A 17,574-nucleotide genomic window follows, 5' to 3' on the forward strand; every position below is an offset into this window, starting at 1 on the left:
AGAATAAATAAACACCAGAAATTAATATTTTATAGGACTAGAGATGCTGTATGTTGGAAATGCACAGAAAATCAAATTATTTCAAAACCTCTCCAAATAACATTATTTAGCTTCCTGAATAGTGGAAGAGGAAAGCTTGAAAGCTAACAACCTCTGTATTTACTGAAAAAGAGAAACTTCAGAATGTGTGTTCTTTATTTTTTTTAATGACTTATTTTGTTATTTTATGAAATCAGTTGTCTTCCTAGTGCATTTTTACTGCATTTTTAGGGTCACCCTGGCAAACCTGGAAGACCTGGCGAGAGAGGAGTTGCTGGCCCTCAGGTATGTAGTGATCTACTGTATACTATACAAAACAGTTCTCTTATCAATGAAACCTAATGACCTTTCAGAAGTGCACCACATTGACAGTCTAGTAATATTCCCTGTGTGCATTAATCCAATTTCAGTTCTTACCCTCAGGGATATCATATTGTTATGGAATTTTTTTGTGCCCTCCCCCCCCAGTAAAGCTGGTATAATTAGTGACAAAGTGACATAGTGAGGAATTGCACAGGAGCAGGTGAGCAGGCACGTTGTTACAGACAGCTGAAACGGCTGTGTTTCCACATGTTAATGCATGAAATTTCTGAGATTCCAAACTGGAAAATCAGGTTGATTACTGTTAGTCTTGCAACAAGTCTGGTCAGGGAAAGTTAGAGAATGGACTGTGTTCCTCACTTCAGTGATCATGGCCCAAATATATTAATTAATTTTATTGAAAGACTTAGGCTTTTTCATTCTCTTTAACTGCAGTGTGTAATATGAGAGGCAACCATTCACATGCTGTGTGTTTTTAGGGTGCTCGTGGATTCCCTGGAACTCCTGGTCTGCCTGGCTTTAAGGGAATTAGGGTGAGTCTATGCCTTTTTTTCTCCTGAATAGTTAAGACTGTCAACGCTTCAGCATACTGAAACCTTCTCAAAGTTAAGAATACATATTTGAAGTGCACGAATCTCTTCAAAGTTTTTAGTATCTCTTGATATGAAAGAATTATTTAAAAAAACCCCTAAGATTATCTTAGGAAATAATTTTGTATGGAAATAAGGACTTACCCTACAAGACTAAGAGCTTGTGTATAGCCATTAATATTATTTTTCTACTCAATATAGGGGCATAATGGTCTGGATGGTCAAAAGGGACAACCTGGTACTCCTGGCACCAAGGTAAAGATGAAATCTGAAAATGTAGGATAAACTTATGACTCTTTCTAGCAAAAGACATACGAAGTCCCCTCCAATTAATCTTCCATGTTGTCATTAAACATTTCCTAGCTGCAATAATCTAGAAGTCACTGGATCTGTGTAGGACAAATATGTGCATTTAATGTACGAAATTATTCCTGGAGCCTTATTCTTGAGCCCTCAGGCAAGTTAGTACTTTCAATGAGTAAGAGCTGCAGAATTTGGCTTCTAATGTTTGGTTACCCAGCAGCACTCGAGACTAATTTTTGCTATCTCTGCCTTGCTATGGATTGTAGTGGGGGTTTTAGTGTTGTTTTTTTTTTTTAAACACACTGAAATGAACAGATCTCATTTTTCTACAAAATTCTGCTGTGAGAGATACATGCTCTAGTTTTTCTGCTTAAACTTTGTATAGATGCAGTGCTCTTCTGAGTTAAAGCTAGTTGATCTTCACAGTCAGAAGTGTGATCTTCAGTCTCCCATTTTACCTTTCTTAGATTAGTGCACATTTGAACACTACCCTTAAACTATTTTTCGGAATGTAGTCTAGAAACATACTTAGCAAACTCTCCCTCAGTTGTTTCTTCTCCCATTCCACTTCAGTGCCTAATAGCAATGTTCTTAAAAAACACTAGTGCAGTGTTGAATTGTAGGAAACTTTAACACTGATGACTTATTCACAGGTATGTATTCAAGAGCTTTTATCATAATGTAAAGTTCAAATACCAATTCTTCCTAGTGCTTTTTTGTAAGAGCTTAGATCTGGACTTCATAGTTATTAATCGTAACATAGTATTCTCCATTATCACTGTAAGTTGTTAATCTTCAGAAAAAGTTTGGTAATGAGGTAGTAAACAGTCTGTCCAGTCTTTGGAGATTAAAAGCAAATAAAGTAATTAAGTAAAAAAAAAAAGGAACAGTTATTAGTAAGAGTGCTAATCTGGAAAATACAAGCACAATAAATCAAGGTCACTCAGGATGTAACTGTGCTAAAGGCAGAGATGAAGGAAACGTGTGCTGTTGTAGCACTTAAGACTGCGTTCAGATGCATTCAGATCCAGTGCTCTAGGACATAACTTGTCTGTATATATCAGCCTAGACTAGCAGGCTAGTTGAGAGCGCTTAATACTAAAAGAAAAGAAGTCATCTTTTAATGGCTGTCACTCACATCACAGATTTATTGATCTAAAGTTGAAAATGCCTGAGGTAGATCCCTGTGTCCAGGCATTTGATAGCTTTATCACTTTTACCTAAGGCAAAAGAAAGCATCATTCTGCTTCAGCTCTTGCTAAAAAATGTCTACTGATTGATCTGAATTGGTAATTGATTATCCAGGCCCTATCTTTTAGGTGTGTGCTGACGGAGTAAATATCAGAATAAAGAAAGGGGATAAAGAAAACTGAGAAGTGAAGCAACTTGCTTTGGCCATATACCTGAGGGATAGTCACAGTCTCTGCACCCTCAAGACCTGATGTGCTGTTATTGCGTACTGTGGTGTAAATGCTACAGAAGACAAGGACAGTAGGATCTAGCAGTTGAATGTCTCTCTGGATGGTGTTGTGCTGTCTGTTCAAAGCATCTTTTAAGTAATTCAAGCCTGCAAATTTTCTTTCTCATAGGGAGAACCTGGTGCCCCTGGTGAAAATGGTACCCCAGGACAACCCGTAAGTATCTACTGCTTCTGTTGAAAATGGCAATGATAGATATGGTTCAGCCAGCATTTTGTTCAGTTTGTTATCAGTGACACTCCAGTGAGCTAGATACTCTAATGTAATAGCATGTGAATATTTAGAATATAATTGCATGACTGCAATACTCTTTCTATAGAAATACATAGCAGAATAAAAAATATCAATATCTCTTTTTTTCAGTGAATAGGCATAAATGTGTTAATTTAATTTTTATTTCAGGGTGCTCGTGGTCTCCCTGGTGAGAGAGGAAGAGTAGGTGCCCCTGGACCAGCTGTAAGCGGCTTTCCATGTGTCTCTTTGCTATCATGACCAGCCACTTACTGTGGCTTTCTGATCTTTGGATATCTTTTCAAACTTTATTTACCATGTTCTTTCCTGACAGGGTGCTCGTGGAAGTGATGGCAGTGCTGGCCCCACTGGACCTGCTGTAAGTTCCAGTCTTGATCTTTGAGAATTGGGTTGTGTTAGGCCTTGTGTCCCTCTTTCTAATTATGGAGGGATTCTTGGGAGTCTGAGAAATTGTCTGTGTGGAAATTTTTAACACAGTTCTTTGTAGCTTATCAAACTATTACAAAAAAGAATTACAAACCCTTTGCAGACAATGTCCTGAGAGCATGAGGATTTATATTAAAAACATCTGTATCTAAGGAACTAAATCTCTGATTTGCACTGGAGTTCATAGGGAAACACCTGATAAACAGAATCTTCATTTCCAGCAGTCTAATAGAACAATTCTTATCCCAAAACTAAGACTTTATAGCTTTTAACAAGCATATACAATGTGCATGTTACGGATGACTAGTTATATACATCCTGAAACTATTACATACACTCCAGGACACAGCTTTGCACCTACAATGTTGTCCTATCTGACTAACAGGAGTTAAGCTTTTCCATTCCCCAGTGATACCCAAGTTATGTGAGCGAGTGTGAAAGGTCAGAAAGATCCAACTGTCCTGATGTAACTGGTAAACAATAACTTTTCTAATAAATTCTAATCTAATGCAGGTTTATCCTTTTAAAAGTAGTTATTATTGCCATAGTGTACCACTGACTTCAGTAAACATCATTTATTTCAATGAAATAAACATGTGCACAAGGGTATGGTTTCAAAGCTGAAAAAAAAAATAGGCCAGAATAGTTATTCCTTCTTGCCTTCAAAATTTGAGTTGATGATGATAAAATTCTTTGTTCTGTCAGTTTTACTAAGGTTGATTTTAATACTCGTTGTCACTGCAATTATCTGTCATGCTTTAGCAAAGTGAAATGTTAGGATTTCACTTCAGTTCTTCTATATGGGGTATTTGAAAAATACAGGTGATTGGGCATTTGAATTGCAAGCAAATAGGGACCTTATAGCCAACATCTGATGTTATACTTCATAGTAGAACCAAAGCATTTTAGCTGTCTTGGAGGCAAATGATTTACCGTAGCAAAAATATTCAGCTGTTACTCTGAATGGGCAGCAGCAGAGAATTTAATTGGGTCCCAGTATCCATAAAAGCTATAGTTATTTTACAAATACTTAGGTTATGATGCTATAAACATTCTGTGTAGCATGTATCAACACTATTTTTTATTTAAACTAAACGAGAAAGCTGTTATCCTCTCCTTGCCACTATGAATTTAAAACATAAAAAGAGTCACTGTAACAGAAATTCAGAAACTTTATATTTTCATGCAAGTATTACAGGAAATTCAGTCTGTTTTGATTTGGTTATGCAAAACCAGTGTGAACACCAGGTGCCCAGTTTGTAACAATCACAGTAGGTTATAGAATATAAGAAGCTAATTCCTTTTTGCTACATCAGCTGACCCATTTTATTCCCCTGGATTTGTGAGGCAGTTTTATAGTAAGTATTGATAACTGAAAGGTGTTAGCTCACAAAAAAAGTAGATCTCAATCTCTAGTAGCTATTAACGGGTTGGATATTTCATTAATAATTGAAGAAAAACTATCTCTTTGTATTTATTATATTCATTAAAGAATAACAAAGGCTGTGAATCCGTCAATGTATCTCTTGTAGTGTCCAGGTGCTGTATGCTAGGAAGCTTGTCGCATCACAATTATAAATATCACAATAATAGCTAGACACGGTAGAAACCACAATCAAACCTCTTCAAGCTGACATGCCATTGCCTTTGCTATAGAAAAATAATGAAAGAGCACTAGGGCTACACGTGTTCACTGCTTCAAAATGTACACACTGGGTATGGATCAATATTTGTAACCTGTTCTTACGTTAGAATGAAGTCCTGCCCTGAGCTGCTATTAAGCCTGATCCAATTTCTAGTACACTCTTACTGACTTCAAAATAAGTTGTGTCAAAAACTGGCTTGTAGTAGTGCAGAGATCTTACCAACCCTCTTCCTGAAGTACTAATGGTGTGAAAGCATACACAGTTACCCCTGCACAGTAAATGTGTTGGAAAAAAGCCACCTAAGACTTGCAGTTGCAGAATGCAGTGCTCCTCTTTGTTCATTGTGGGACTGTACAGAAAGACATCTTGCTTGGCAGATGCTTGCCTCTGCCTATGCTCTGTTTACTGTCTCAGGTGTCTGGCCTCAAGGCAAGGTTTCATCCATCACTGCTTAATTCACACTTTTTTTAGTCACACTCAAGTGTTTCAGTGTTGTCCTCACCCTTAACTGTTTGTGGTGAACCATTTCTGTCAGTTTGGAGTTGCAAAAGGCAACTGATATTCTCAAGTGGTGTCTAAATACAAATGTGCTTTTTTTTTTTAATCTGTTTACTTCAGCAAGCAAGATGCTTCTGTCATCATTGAATACCTTTACCCAACTGCTTCCCTTTCATTTCCTAGGGCCCTATTGGTGCTGCTGGGCCTCCAGGCTTCCCAGGTGCTCCTGGAGCTAAGGTATGGACATCTGCTTCTCCTGGTCCATTTGAGAGTGAAGATGAAATACAGTAAAACAAAGAACCCTACTTCCTGTAATTTACTCTACTGTGAGTGCTATCTTACAGCACTCCTATCAAGTATCATTTTGTATTTTTCGCTAGTGCAAATGATATCCTAAGATGCAAAATAATGGTCAGTTATGCCTCATATGCTGTGAGGCATCTTGGACCAATGCTGGAGGTACATGGCTACAGATAAAACTGCAATTCCAATTCTGATTTTTTAGGTCAACTTTCTCTGTAATCCTCAGTGATAACATAGCTTCTTAGAAATGCTGAGCATTTGTTGTTTCAGGGTTAGCTACCAGCTTCAATAGGGCCTGGCTGGGCATCCCAACTTCACTGCCTTCAAAATCCAATAAGATCTCACAGCTCCTTGATTTCCTATCCTCTGAATTGGGAATATATGTATTGTAATTGTCTTGTTAATGTCATGTTAATATAGTATTGCTCCATTGCTCTAACACTGAGTGTACTGATAGAGGGCTCTATCCTTCTCTCAAACAGGGTGAAATTGGACCTGCTGGTAATGTTGGCCCTACTGGTCCTGCTGGCCCAAGAGGAGAGATTGGCCTTCCTGGTTCTAGTGGTCCTGTTGGCCCTCCAGTGAGTAACTTGCCAGACTTTATCATCAGATGAGTGCGATTAAGACTCTGAATTAATCAGTATTGTTATCTTTCTTAATAGGGCAACCCTGGTGCTAACGGTCTTCCAGGGGCTAAAGGTGCAGCTGTAAGTACAGCCATACTCACACATTTTTGCTCTTAAAGAAAAAAATAATCGGTTAATACAATGGAAAAGATAATGGGCTTATGATACGTTTTTCCCCCTCTTTTGGACAGGGTCTTCCTGGTGTTGCAGGTGCTCCTGGTCTGCCCGGTCCCCGTGGTATTCCTGGTCCTCCTGGTCCTGCTGGTCCTAGTGGTGCTAGAGGACTTGTTGTAAGTGACCTTGTATATTGCATGCCTTCGTTTGAAAATTTGGTGCAGTGTCTACCTTTGTAAAAGATTTCCTCTGGCTATATTTTTGTACTTAATGCAGACATTTTACTTGCTCTACTGGAGTTAAACATTGTATTTAATTTCTGTGTCTCACCACTTGCTTCAGATGCTGAGGCTGAAGAGGTTCACTTTCACTCGCTTTCAGTGCGAGGACTATTAAGCTCTGTCCATGTTGATACTATCAAGAGAGATGTGGCAACAGTCTCACAATCAGGCCCTCAGTGTGTATCCTCTATAGAGGAACCAGTCCTGGATATTTCACAGTTCAATTATTGCCATTTCTCAATATATTTAACGTATTTTTTTTCATGCCTATTAAACCAAAAATACAATTATGTTCACTGACCATTTGTCAAAGTAGAGGCAGGCATGGCATTGGATGATTAAAGAGCTTTATGATTCATGAAAAAGTTGTTCAGGTAGAAGAGAGATTTTTGTAAGGATGCTTAATTCAATGATGTCTTTTTGTTTTGGACTCTAGGGTGAACCAGGCCCTGCTGGTGCCAAGGGAGAAAGTGGTAACAAGGGTGAGCCTGTAAGTATGGGACATGTGACAGTGGTTTCAATGAATAAAGCCTGATGTTATATGCATCACAGCATCTTATTTCTTCCTTTTCTCTGTTTGCCTGAAATAGGGTGCTGCTGGACCTCCTGGCCCTCCTGGTCCTAGTGGTGAGGAAGGCAAGAGAGGCAGCACTGGTGAACCTGGCTCTGCTGGTCCCCCAGGCCCCGCTGGTCTAAGAGTAGGTTTTCTTTTCATGTTCCAGAAGTAGAAGCAAAAAGGAAAGCGGAAATAAAGCTAGACTCACAAAATCAAATTAAGTAATTATGAGTAATTAAATTTCATTAATGCTGCTAAGCAAAGATCATTTGCCAGTCTTGGCCTTTTGATTAGTTGGGACCAAATCTATTTTTACTTTGCATCAGTGCTCTTTACTGCCTTATCCCTGAAGTAATTCGAGGTTGCTTTGTTTTATGCATTGTATAATATTTGGTGAATTATCTTTGATTATTCTGAAAACTTCGTGATGAGATTTAACTGCTTATATCAGATAATTGGCTTACATGTTGTGTGAGGCAAAAGGTTCTGATTCAGTGTCTTCAAGGGTGCCTACCCCAGTATCTTCGGGGGTACCTTTTTCACTGGTTGAGGAAACAACTCAGTGAATTTCAGGAGGCATGTGGCTTCATCCAGGAGCAGGAATTCACTGGAAAAGAATAGCAAAAAAGGCAGTATTTCCACCAGGCTCTTTTGGTACAGATAAGGACTCAGTATTGGACCTTGGGTATCCTGTTCAGAGTCATAGAGAATTCAGTAACTCTCTGCAGAGGAGCGAAGGTGAAACCGTGGGCCAGGTTGTGTGATACTAACTGCTGACTAGAGCCACTCTTGTATTACAGTGAAAATGCTCTGATATGAGCAGATTAGAATTTAGAGAAAGTGAGAGAGATTTCTTTCACCGTATTTACACTGATGTGTGTGTGCTTAGACCTGCTTGGAAGGCTGAAATTTAGCAAGCACTATATATCTTACAGGAATAATTTCTTTCTTTCCCTTTCTTGATTTGTTTTCTGTTCACTTGCAGGGTGTGCCTGGATCTCGTGGTCTCCCTGGAGCTGATGGCAGAGCTGGTGTCATAGTAAGACTTTTGTCTGGATGGTCATTTCTAAACCATCTTGTTTTATATACAGAACTGTGATGCTTTTCGCAACCATCACTTAATTTTATTTATTTATTTTGATAGGGACCTGCTGGTAACCGTGGTGCTACTGGTCCTGTTGGTGCTAAGGGTCCTAGTGGTGATGGTGGTCGTCCTGGTGAGCCTGGTCTTATGGGTCCAAGAGTAAGTTTGAAATCTGTGGTGTAAGTCTGAACTGTTCAAAACCAAAATTCATTACAATTTAGAGACAAAATTGTTCAAAAACAATTGTTCATCCTGGGCTAACCACGATTAGGGCACTTCCTCCACTCTACTGAAAAAAACTTCGATGAGGAACTTTTAAGAAGCATCAGAATGTTTATTGACATTAGTTTCTTTTATATGCAGTAGCATTTGATTGCCTTGGGAGGAGTGTCCCCTTGTAATGGATACTGCATTGACTTCTGAGTGGGGGTTTCACTTGTGATTATTATTTGCAGAATGTGATCATTAAGATCACAGCTGAAGTTTGTGTCCTCTTTAACTGCCTAAAAGGAAAGCAAACCCTACTAAAATGATGCAAGATGGCTGATCTGAATTATTTCAATATTCCAATTATGTAAATGATTTTGTCGAGAATAGCCATCCTCTTTAGTGGTGCTTGCTGCAACAGATTATGCCCATGTCGTTGTCTTTTATCCTCTTTATCTACTCTTTCTCTTCCTACTGCAACCCATGAAGTGAAAGAGTTTTCAATGGCCATGTGAACTGTTAGGCATCTGCAAACATTTAAGAATATTCTCTGCTAAAGCAGAGCCTAAGTGAATTTGTCTGAGTGAAAGAGGTACTTGCCTATACTGTATTTCAGCTGGCATGGAAGCACACAGCATCAAATTAAACTTCAGTGTGTTTTAGATGTAAATTTGACAGGCCATGCAATCCTGTTTTCACAGTGTATGTTGATAACTTGACATCTGAGTGTGTATGTATGCTCGCATGTAGAAAAAAACATTTTGGTTAACTGTTGGGTGAGTTGGTTTCCTTTTAAAAACATGAAAACTTGCCTTTCTCAGGGTCTCCCAGGCCAGCCTGGAAGCCCAGGCCCTGCTGGCAAGGAAGGTCCTGTTGTAAGTACCTTGCTTTTCATTCTGTTTCCCCATTGCATGTGTAACGTAGACATGAACAGAGGTTTTTAAAAGCAGAGATCTCAGCATGGAGCTCTAATGCAACTCTGTAAAACCTACAAGATTTTATATATTGCTCAGAAGATCAGTGAGAAGCTTTCTGTTCATTTCTGTGGGTCTCAGATCAGATCTGTTCCCTGGAAGGAGAAAAAGAAATGCAGTTTTACAAAAAGGAGAAAAACGGAGGAATGCATGAGCAGGCATTGTATAAACAGTGTTTAAAAGTTAAATGAAATCTGCTTCCTGTCAGTACACACTTCTCCTGAAACTGAACTGTAATTAAATTACCCTAGCCATTTATTAGTATGATTTCTCTTCTAGGGTTTCCCTGGAGCAGATGGTAGAGTTGGGCCAATTGGTCCAGCTGGTAATAGAGGTGAACCTGGCAACATTGGATTCCCTGGACCAAAAGGTCCCACTGTAAGTACAATACAGAAACTTTCTATTATTGTGAAGGTATTTCCAGACTAACCTGGGGGTCCGCAACTTTTAACAATCAAACATGTCTCCCTGCATCCTTCTGTATTGCTTATTGGATTGTGCTCACTTACATTCAAGAGTTCTGTTTTAAATTATTTTGCAACTATCTAAAATTAAACAAATGAAAAAATAATTAAGATTATTTGGATTTTGAAGTGATTAGAATAATATATGTATATATTATAATTTGCATTTCATCATTTCTGTGTGTACACTTCAGTAAAAGTTATGTAAATGTTTGCTGTCAACCCTAAGTTCCAGTTCCAGAGCATTTTAAATTATGAAGCACAGTCGAAAGCTTACTCACTTTAGAAAAAAGCTACCAGTGATTTCAGCAGGTCTCTTGACATGTCAAACAGAGGCCACAGATAATTGTAATCATCTCCTGCATTGCTATAGATGCACACAGGCAGAGGTAAATAGTGTATTGCATAGGATACTATGCAGAGTGCCATAAATTATGATCTCATAAAATAAAGGAATAGAATCTTGAAAAGAAAAGATGTTTATTTTTGAGCTATTCTTTCTAATTGGTTCAACAAGACAAGCAGAGCTTGTGGGTGTTTTAATTAGGGTTAAAGAAATATTACAACAAATGTTCTGGAAAGGAGAGTATCAGTCTCTGTTTACACTGCATGTAATATGGAGTCTTGGTTAACTTTCATATCTTTTTCTTTTAACTTCAGGGTGAACCTGGCAAACCTGGTGAAAAAGGCAATGTTGGTCTTGCTGGCCCACGGGTATGTGGATATGTTTTATCAACCTCCAGAGACAAAAAAAAGAGATTTCCAAAACCTCTATAATAAGATAACATTGCCTTGTGCAGGCATGAGCAGATGATGAAATAATAAAGCCCTTGGGAATGCATTCATCTAGCCTCATGTCAGTGGGGACTATTACTTAAGGGATAAATGAAAAAATGCCCTTCTTGGGTGTTAATTGGGTAATTAATTGTGGGCTATTATCTTCCTATGAAGAAAAAGCATTCCCCATGCAAATTTTTGAGGACAGTGTATAGTTTCTAATTTGCTCTGTAAATTTCCAACTTCTTACTGAAATTAATTAGAAATTCTTCCATTTAAGGGACCACATAATTAATCTGCTGTGGCAAAAAATGCTATCAGCAACATTACTGTAATCTCTTATTCTTGAAGAAGCTTGCTTCAGGATGAATGTGCTGCAATAACTAAAAAAATCACCAGAATTTAAAATTGTAAACATTTTTAGTACCCTTTGACAGTGAAGTTCATACAAGTAAATGGTTAAATCAAAATATGAAGCCAGATACCTTTGTATTTGGCACAGAATCACTTTAGAGAATTATTATTCATAACAAATCAAAACTCTAGCTGCTTTCTATTTGAACATATTTAGGGTGCTCCTGGTCCAGAGGGAAACAACGGTGCTCAAGGTCCTCCTGGAGTCACTGTAAGTAACAACCCCTACGCAGATCCAACTTGTGATTTACTTTTCATTAATGGGACTTCCTATTTAAAATATTTGTTTACTTGTATTTCTCCTTCGAAGTTAATCACTTATTTTTCATTCCATTTAGGGCAACCAAGGTGGAAAGGGCGAACAAGGTCCTGCTGGCCCTCCTGGCTTCCAGGTAAGTAACTATGTGCTCAGCTCAATCTTATTTATGGCTTATAAATCATGAAGTGCTTCTGCCTTAACTTTATTTGTATTCTTGTTTCTTTACGCTTAGGGTCTGCCAGGTCCCTCGGGTCCAGCTGGTGAAGCTGGAAAACCAGGTGAAAGGGTGAGTGTCAGATACTCCACAAGGAGGGGCAAGTGTTGCATAAGCATTATGTTTACGGTTGCACATGTGGTGAAGCAACAGCCTGTCAGATGCATTTGTCAAAACAAAGCGATCCATGCTATATGCAGAGTTTAGCAGTCCCTTTTGTTAAAGCTCACCACAAATGGAGAAGGTCCCCTGGAATTTGCATTGTGCTTCTTTTTCAGTTTTTTAATATGAAACTAAGCAAAGCCAATCCTTTGCTTTTCGGGCCTTAAGCAGCAATAAAGCATACTCTCTACCCCTAACAACAAGACAGGATATGAAAAATATTTTACTTCAAATTTCTTTTGAAAACCTCAAGGTTTCATCTAACCTGCATTCCTCCAGTTGTATGCTTTTGCACCTCAGCTGATTTCAGTGAATTTACCGTGGCGTACAGTGGTAATGCAGGCTCTAGGTTCTGCTCAATTAAAGTGTGTGATGTAATCTGCAAATAGTGTGTCTTATGTGTTATAACCACTTTTAATATTTATAGTTGCATCTCTCTGTGTGCTCTAGAAGAGTTTACATTGCATGTACCTGAAAAGGGAGCTTGGAATTTAATACCTAACTCTTTCATCGAGTGAGAAACTATTCTCATGTGCGCTTTGAGATACTGTGCAGCTATCTGAAAAGGGCTTATTTCTGTGTATTTAAAAGATTGGTTTTAGTCTGAAGATTTTCAGTATGCTGCTGCAATTTGAGAAGCATTTCTGTTTACTGCTAAGAAACAAAGCATGATTTAATCTAATGAGTTTGCTCTAGAAATAAGCTTTACCAATGCATCTACTTTCTTCTAGGGTCTTCATGGTGAATTTGGTGTCCCTGGTCCTGCTGGTCCAAGAGTGAGTAACTCATTTGAAATCTAATACAGACTGTCTTAAATGTGTTCAGTAATAATGGTTTCTCAAGTTTCTCAAGACAAACAGTTCTTCTCAGTTACAGAATATAGTGTATTGCAGCACACTCCTAGGAATGAGGGAGAATTTTCCCATATGTCAAGGTGTATGATTAAAGTGTGTATGTTAGTAAACTTCTAGATCAGCAGTATGAATATTACCCAAGTAATTGTATCCTGATGAGCTGATCTAATTTTTCTTTTGTATTGATGAACCTTACAACAAGAATGAGAATGACAAAAGACTGGTCCTACAGTGTTACACTGAGGCCTGGTGCATATAAGAATTTTCAGCTCCAGTGCCTGTGTGTAGACCTTCTTAGCCTGACCATTTCAGTCGCTGTCCCCTGCTAGCCAGCTCCTACCTCCCATGTAATATCTTTGTGAACAAACAGTGAGCTGGGTCCAGAGCCTGGAACAGTCATTAGAAGACAGTGCTCCCCACTTTATTCTGGCACTGTGAATAAACATTTGTAAAGATCTTTGTGTGGAGGCCTTCCTGCATGGCAAGAGGGTCCTATTTGTACAGAGCAATGAGTAATTTATAAAATGCTTAATTAATTCTTTGGTTTCCAAATGCCCCCGTAAAGAGTCTGACCTTTTATTTCTGTTGCTTTTCTTTTCTTCTGACTTCCAGACTAAATGTATTCATGACAAATATTCCTATTCACTCTTATCAGTCATGTCAGTCAGTTTAAATAGCACTTTCCCTCCCTGTATTTAGTGCCCTCAGGCTGTATTAGTAACCTTGTCCTCTTTAAACTTTCATTTTGCTAATCTATCCAAGCCAAGTTCCCTTCGTCATTGCAGTAGCAGTTATTTCTCTGCTTTAGCTTGACTTAAGCAACTTGTGCCCAGTGAGAGTGTATTTCATTCCAAACTACGTCTTACTGATGTTTTGTGCTACAAAATTAACACTTCCTAGAAGTACCTCATTGCTTGTGCTAGATTTCATTTACCCTTTTCACGTCTGCATTGTATTGTTGGCTATCAGCTATCACCTTTCCCTTTCTGTCATTTTCACCAGCTGAAACTCCCATTTACAGCTCAAATCCTCATTTTGATTCATAAATAAATGCCCTAGTACTTCAAATTCTTTAATTTTGTCCCAATTCCATAGTGACAGCCATCCAGCAGGTTATTCACTTCTTCCTTTGTAATATGCCAACCCTTCTTCCTATTGAGAAGAGCTTCCACCTTTGTGATATCTGCATAGTTCATAAAAATACTTCTATCTTTTCTGCTTCCCTGTTATTAACAAAAATATATGTGAAAATAATGCAAAATATATTAATCAGGGAACATCACTACAATATAAACTAGCCTTCTGCATGGCTGATTGTTTTTAGGAGTGTGCTGTCTCTTTTTTTTGTCAGTTCTTTGACTATATTGTAATTCTTACACAAACTTCCAGATTCTCCAGGATAACTAAAAACCTCCATTATGCCTTATCATATTATTCACTGATGTCCAGTTTGGTCACATTTGGATAATTTGAGATGTCTTTAGTAAAACTGATCTGTTGTTGATAGATTTATTATGCATTTAAGCCTAGTTTTTGGCTACTTCCACACTCCAGATGACCTCTATTTCAAAATTTATCCTTATACCTGTTATAATGTACAAGTCACATGAATAGGCTTTAGCTCTCACCTTTGTTTTCCAACATTAATCTGGCATTTGCCACTGTGTATAACTAATTGTTTGCAAATTACTATGGTTCTGATTTCACTAGAATCCATTAACTGCTTTCAAATTGGTATCGGAAGCTCTATTTCACAATAGAATGCAAAACTGTTAACAGAATGAGCACAGTAGCCAAAATCCATGTTCAAAAAGTGCTTGTACTTTAATTGTCAGCTCTTGTCATGACGCAAGACCTTCTGGAATCTCACTTTTTATATTTGCGTCAAAAGCTGGAGCCAATTCTTATGACCAGTTTAGTTAATATCTGCACAATTCTAATACAGTTCTTAATGGTTTGTTCAGATAAAAATACATTGCATTGTCGTTGCTACTGATCAGCACTTTTAAACCTCTAAGCTACCTGATTCAAGAAAAATCTCAAATCAGACTGTCTCCTGCAGGGTGAACGTGGTCCTCCTGGTGAAAGTGGTGCTGTTGGTCCTGCTGGTGCCATTGGAAGCCGTGGTCCATCTGGCCCACCAGGCCCTGATGGTAACAAGGTATGTCTTTTCCAGTTGCCATTGCCTTACTCTTGAATTCCTGATGAAAGCAATCCAAAACCTTCCTTCCTAAAAGCATACGTGATTACTGGTAATAGGTAGCTACCTATACATCTTAACCCCTGCGTCATTTGTTGAAGTGGTAAAGCTCCATCCCAGCTAGTTCACGCTAATATAAAAGGGTTTTTTGCTTAGCACTATAGATGATGGGAAGGGAACTCCAGCCAGGACTGAGTTGGTATACAGCTTGTCAGCTGGGTATACTCTTATTCTGTTTTGAGATAGAATCTGAAATTTGGCCAAAATTCATGTTGACTTCTATTTATACTCACCTCTACTTGTACACAGGAACTTATCGTATCTAATAAGCAATATTTTCCCCAAAACACCAGCACAATAATAAGCGGTAATCTACCAAAATGGTGTTGGCTTGATACTAACTGAGTATGCATCTTAGTTTTCAAAGCTTTTATGGGTAGTCTTTCCACAGAATTTTAGTTTGGAATATGGGACACCCTAAAACCTCAGGAGCCCACAGAATCAGAGAGAATGTTCATATCTGGTATCTTCACTAGCTAAAAATGTGAAATAAGTACAATAGCTCAAGATTAAATACTACTACTCACAGTCATTCTAAGCAAGCAGAATGAAGGCCAAAGTAGTAATGACATCATTTTGTTCCCATTTGTGTGGATTATTTGACCCTGTCTTACACAATACACTGTTGCTTCTAGGGTGAGCCTGGCAATGCTGGTCCTCCTGGTGGTCCTGGTCCTGCTGGCCCTGGTGGAATCCCTGGAGAGAGAGGTGTTGCTGGTATTCCAGGAGGCAAGGGCGAAAAGGTAAGGTGGACATCTTGCTCTATTACTGCATGCACGGGTTTGGAAGATGCTTGAAAAAAACCTGCAGGTTACTCCAATGTGACTTTGGTTTACCATATGTTATGACTCATAAGTAGTCAATAGTTGTGACTCATAACTAGTACAACTTCTGTTGGTCTAACAGACTGACAGTCTTTTAATGAGATTGTATTTTTATCTTTGCTCAGCATTTGGAATTTATATAGTGTCAGTTAGTTCTTCACAGAATTGGTTAATAATGAACTTATCTTTATGAAAGAAACGTTATAGCTATCTTCGAGTACAGGCTTTATTGCGGAAATGGGCCATCTGATTACAAAGGACTAAGTCTGATCAGATTTTTTACTACTCTAGGTGCAGTGATTATGATATAAGTAAACCAGGTATAAAAAAATGTGTTTATATCCATTTTCTATAAAATCAGAGAACATTTTAGCCAATGTAAGCCCTTATATAAAGCTGTGAAGTCTGGTTGCAAGTTCTATTACTGACTCTGTTTTATCCATTTAATTATCTATTAAATTTAGTTTGATCTTATTATGTACATATTCTCTTCTGCTTGTTATTTAACCTCTGAACTGAGATTTCTGGAACCACTTTACTTGTTTTGACTAAAAAAATCCATAGCCATTTAGCATAACTATGTACTGATATGTAGATTAATGCAGAAGAGCAGTATATATTGAAAAAAAAAAAGAACAGACTGTTGGTCTGATTTCTTGACGCTAGTGGTGGCCTGGATATGACTTTTTGTTATATGAAATATATGGCATTTCATGTGTCCACTCATATGACATCACTGGTTTTTAGCAGTTGTTTTCCTGCTTCAAATAGAACATATTACATTAATACCCAGAAGAATTTTTATGTATGGTTATTTCTTGGCCAAAAGCAAAGGGATTTTGAAGGAGGATTTACATTCATTATTTGGATTGTACTCAAATATACTCAAACTTCGGTTTGAATTTTCGATTTCATTCAAAATTATTGCCACCTGAGGGAAACAAAATAGATTTCCCATGAAAGAAGCAAGCTCGTAGTTACGAAAATCATGTCAGTCCTCTTTGTCTGCAAATTCTCACCTTGTAAATCAATACATACTCAGCCATAAGAATTAAGTAATAATCAAAGTCCATTCCCCCAAATAAGAAGTGTGCTAAGCATCTCATATGATATGCAAGTAATACATGCATACTCAGCAAACAGTTCAAGGCTTCTTTCATATAAACTGTTGTGTTTGTTACCTATATAATGGGGTTTTTTTTTTCCCTCTCTGTGTGTTCTAGGGTGCTCCAGGTCTGAGAGGTGATACTGGTGCAACTGGAAGAGATGGTGCTCGTGTAAGTATATTTTAGTTCTGCTGGAATTTAATTTGCTACATCTCAGAACTTAAGTGACTAAAAAGGATGTTCGGGGCTTACATTTACCACTATATTGTGTTTTCTTATATCTGTTGACTTTTGATACAAATCAATATGATCTTGTTGCCCCTTGTGCCAGAATGTGTGAATCTGGTGGGAGAGAGACAAAAGTGATCGTTTCTCATGCACACAAGCAGAGAAATGGCATCAGTAGAGAACCTTGTATTTCCTAGACAATTGTTCAGTGTGACATTATCCTCTTTAACTTCATGAGCTCAGCCTGGACAGCTAATTCTAAAAGCTACATGGAAGTATCATTAATTTGAGATTGTGAATGTCTGTCATGGAAG

At 38.1% G+C, this 17,574-nt stretch overlaps 1 protein-coding gene across 1 annotated transcript in view; it reads left to right on the top strand.

Annotated features, from left to right (window-relative positions):
• The window catches only part of COL1A2 (collagen type I alpha 2 chain), a 39,545-nt gene that overhangs the window by 9,321 nt on the left and 12,650 nt on the right, over nt 1-17,574 (top strand). The window contains exons 10-33 of the mRNA XM_069859647.1: nt 271-324; nt 840-893; nt 1,152-1,205; nt 2,843-2,887; nt 3,134-3,187; nt 3,297-3,341; nt 5,737-5,790; nt 6,339-6,437; nt 6,519-6,563; nt 6,674-6,772; nt 7,314-7,367; nt 7,468-7,575; nt 8,419-8,472; nt 8,578-8,676; nt 9,546-9,599; nt 9,978-10,076; nt 10,823-10,876; nt 11,511-11,564; nt 11,692-11,745; nt 11,845-11,898; nt 12,720-12,764; nt 14,905-15,003; nt 15,738-15,845; nt 17,150-17,203. Coding sequence (XP_069715748.1) covers nt 271-324; nt 840-893; nt 1,152-1,205; nt 2,843-2,887; nt 3,134-3,187; nt 3,297-3,341; nt 5,737-5,790; nt 6,339-6,437; nt 6,519-6,563; nt 6,674-6,772; nt 7,314-7,367; nt 7,468-7,575; nt 8,419-8,472; nt 8,578-8,676; nt 9,546-9,599; nt 9,978-10,076; nt 10,823-10,876; nt 11,511-11,564; nt 11,692-11,745; nt 11,845-11,898; nt 12,720-12,764; nt 14,905-15,003; nt 15,738-15,845; nt 17,150-17,203 — 1,593 coding nt within the window. The remainder of the gene's footprint in view (nt 1-270; nt 325-839; nt 894-1,151; nt 1,206-2,842; nt 2,888-3,133; nt 3,188-3,296; nt 3,342-5,736; nt 5,791-6,338; nt 6,438-6,518; nt 6,564-6,673; nt 6,773-7,313; nt 7,368-7,467; nt 7,576-8,418; nt 8,473-8,577; nt 8,677-9,545; nt 9,600-9,977; nt 10,077-10,822; nt 10,877-11,510; nt 11,565-11,691; nt 11,746-11,844; nt 11,899-12,719; nt 12,765-14,904; nt 15,004-15,737; nt 15,846-17,149; nt 17,204-17,574) is intronic.

The sequence above is a fragment of the Phaenicophaeus curvirostris genome, chromosome 6 (genome assembly GCF_032191515.1).
Source record: "Phaenicophaeus curvirostris isolate KB17595 chromosome 6, BPBGC_Pcur_1.0, whole genome shotgun sequence".
Taxonomy (NCBI): Eukaryota; Metazoa; Chordata; class Aves; order Cuculiformes; family Cuculidae; genus Phaenicophaeus; species Phaenicophaeus curvirostris.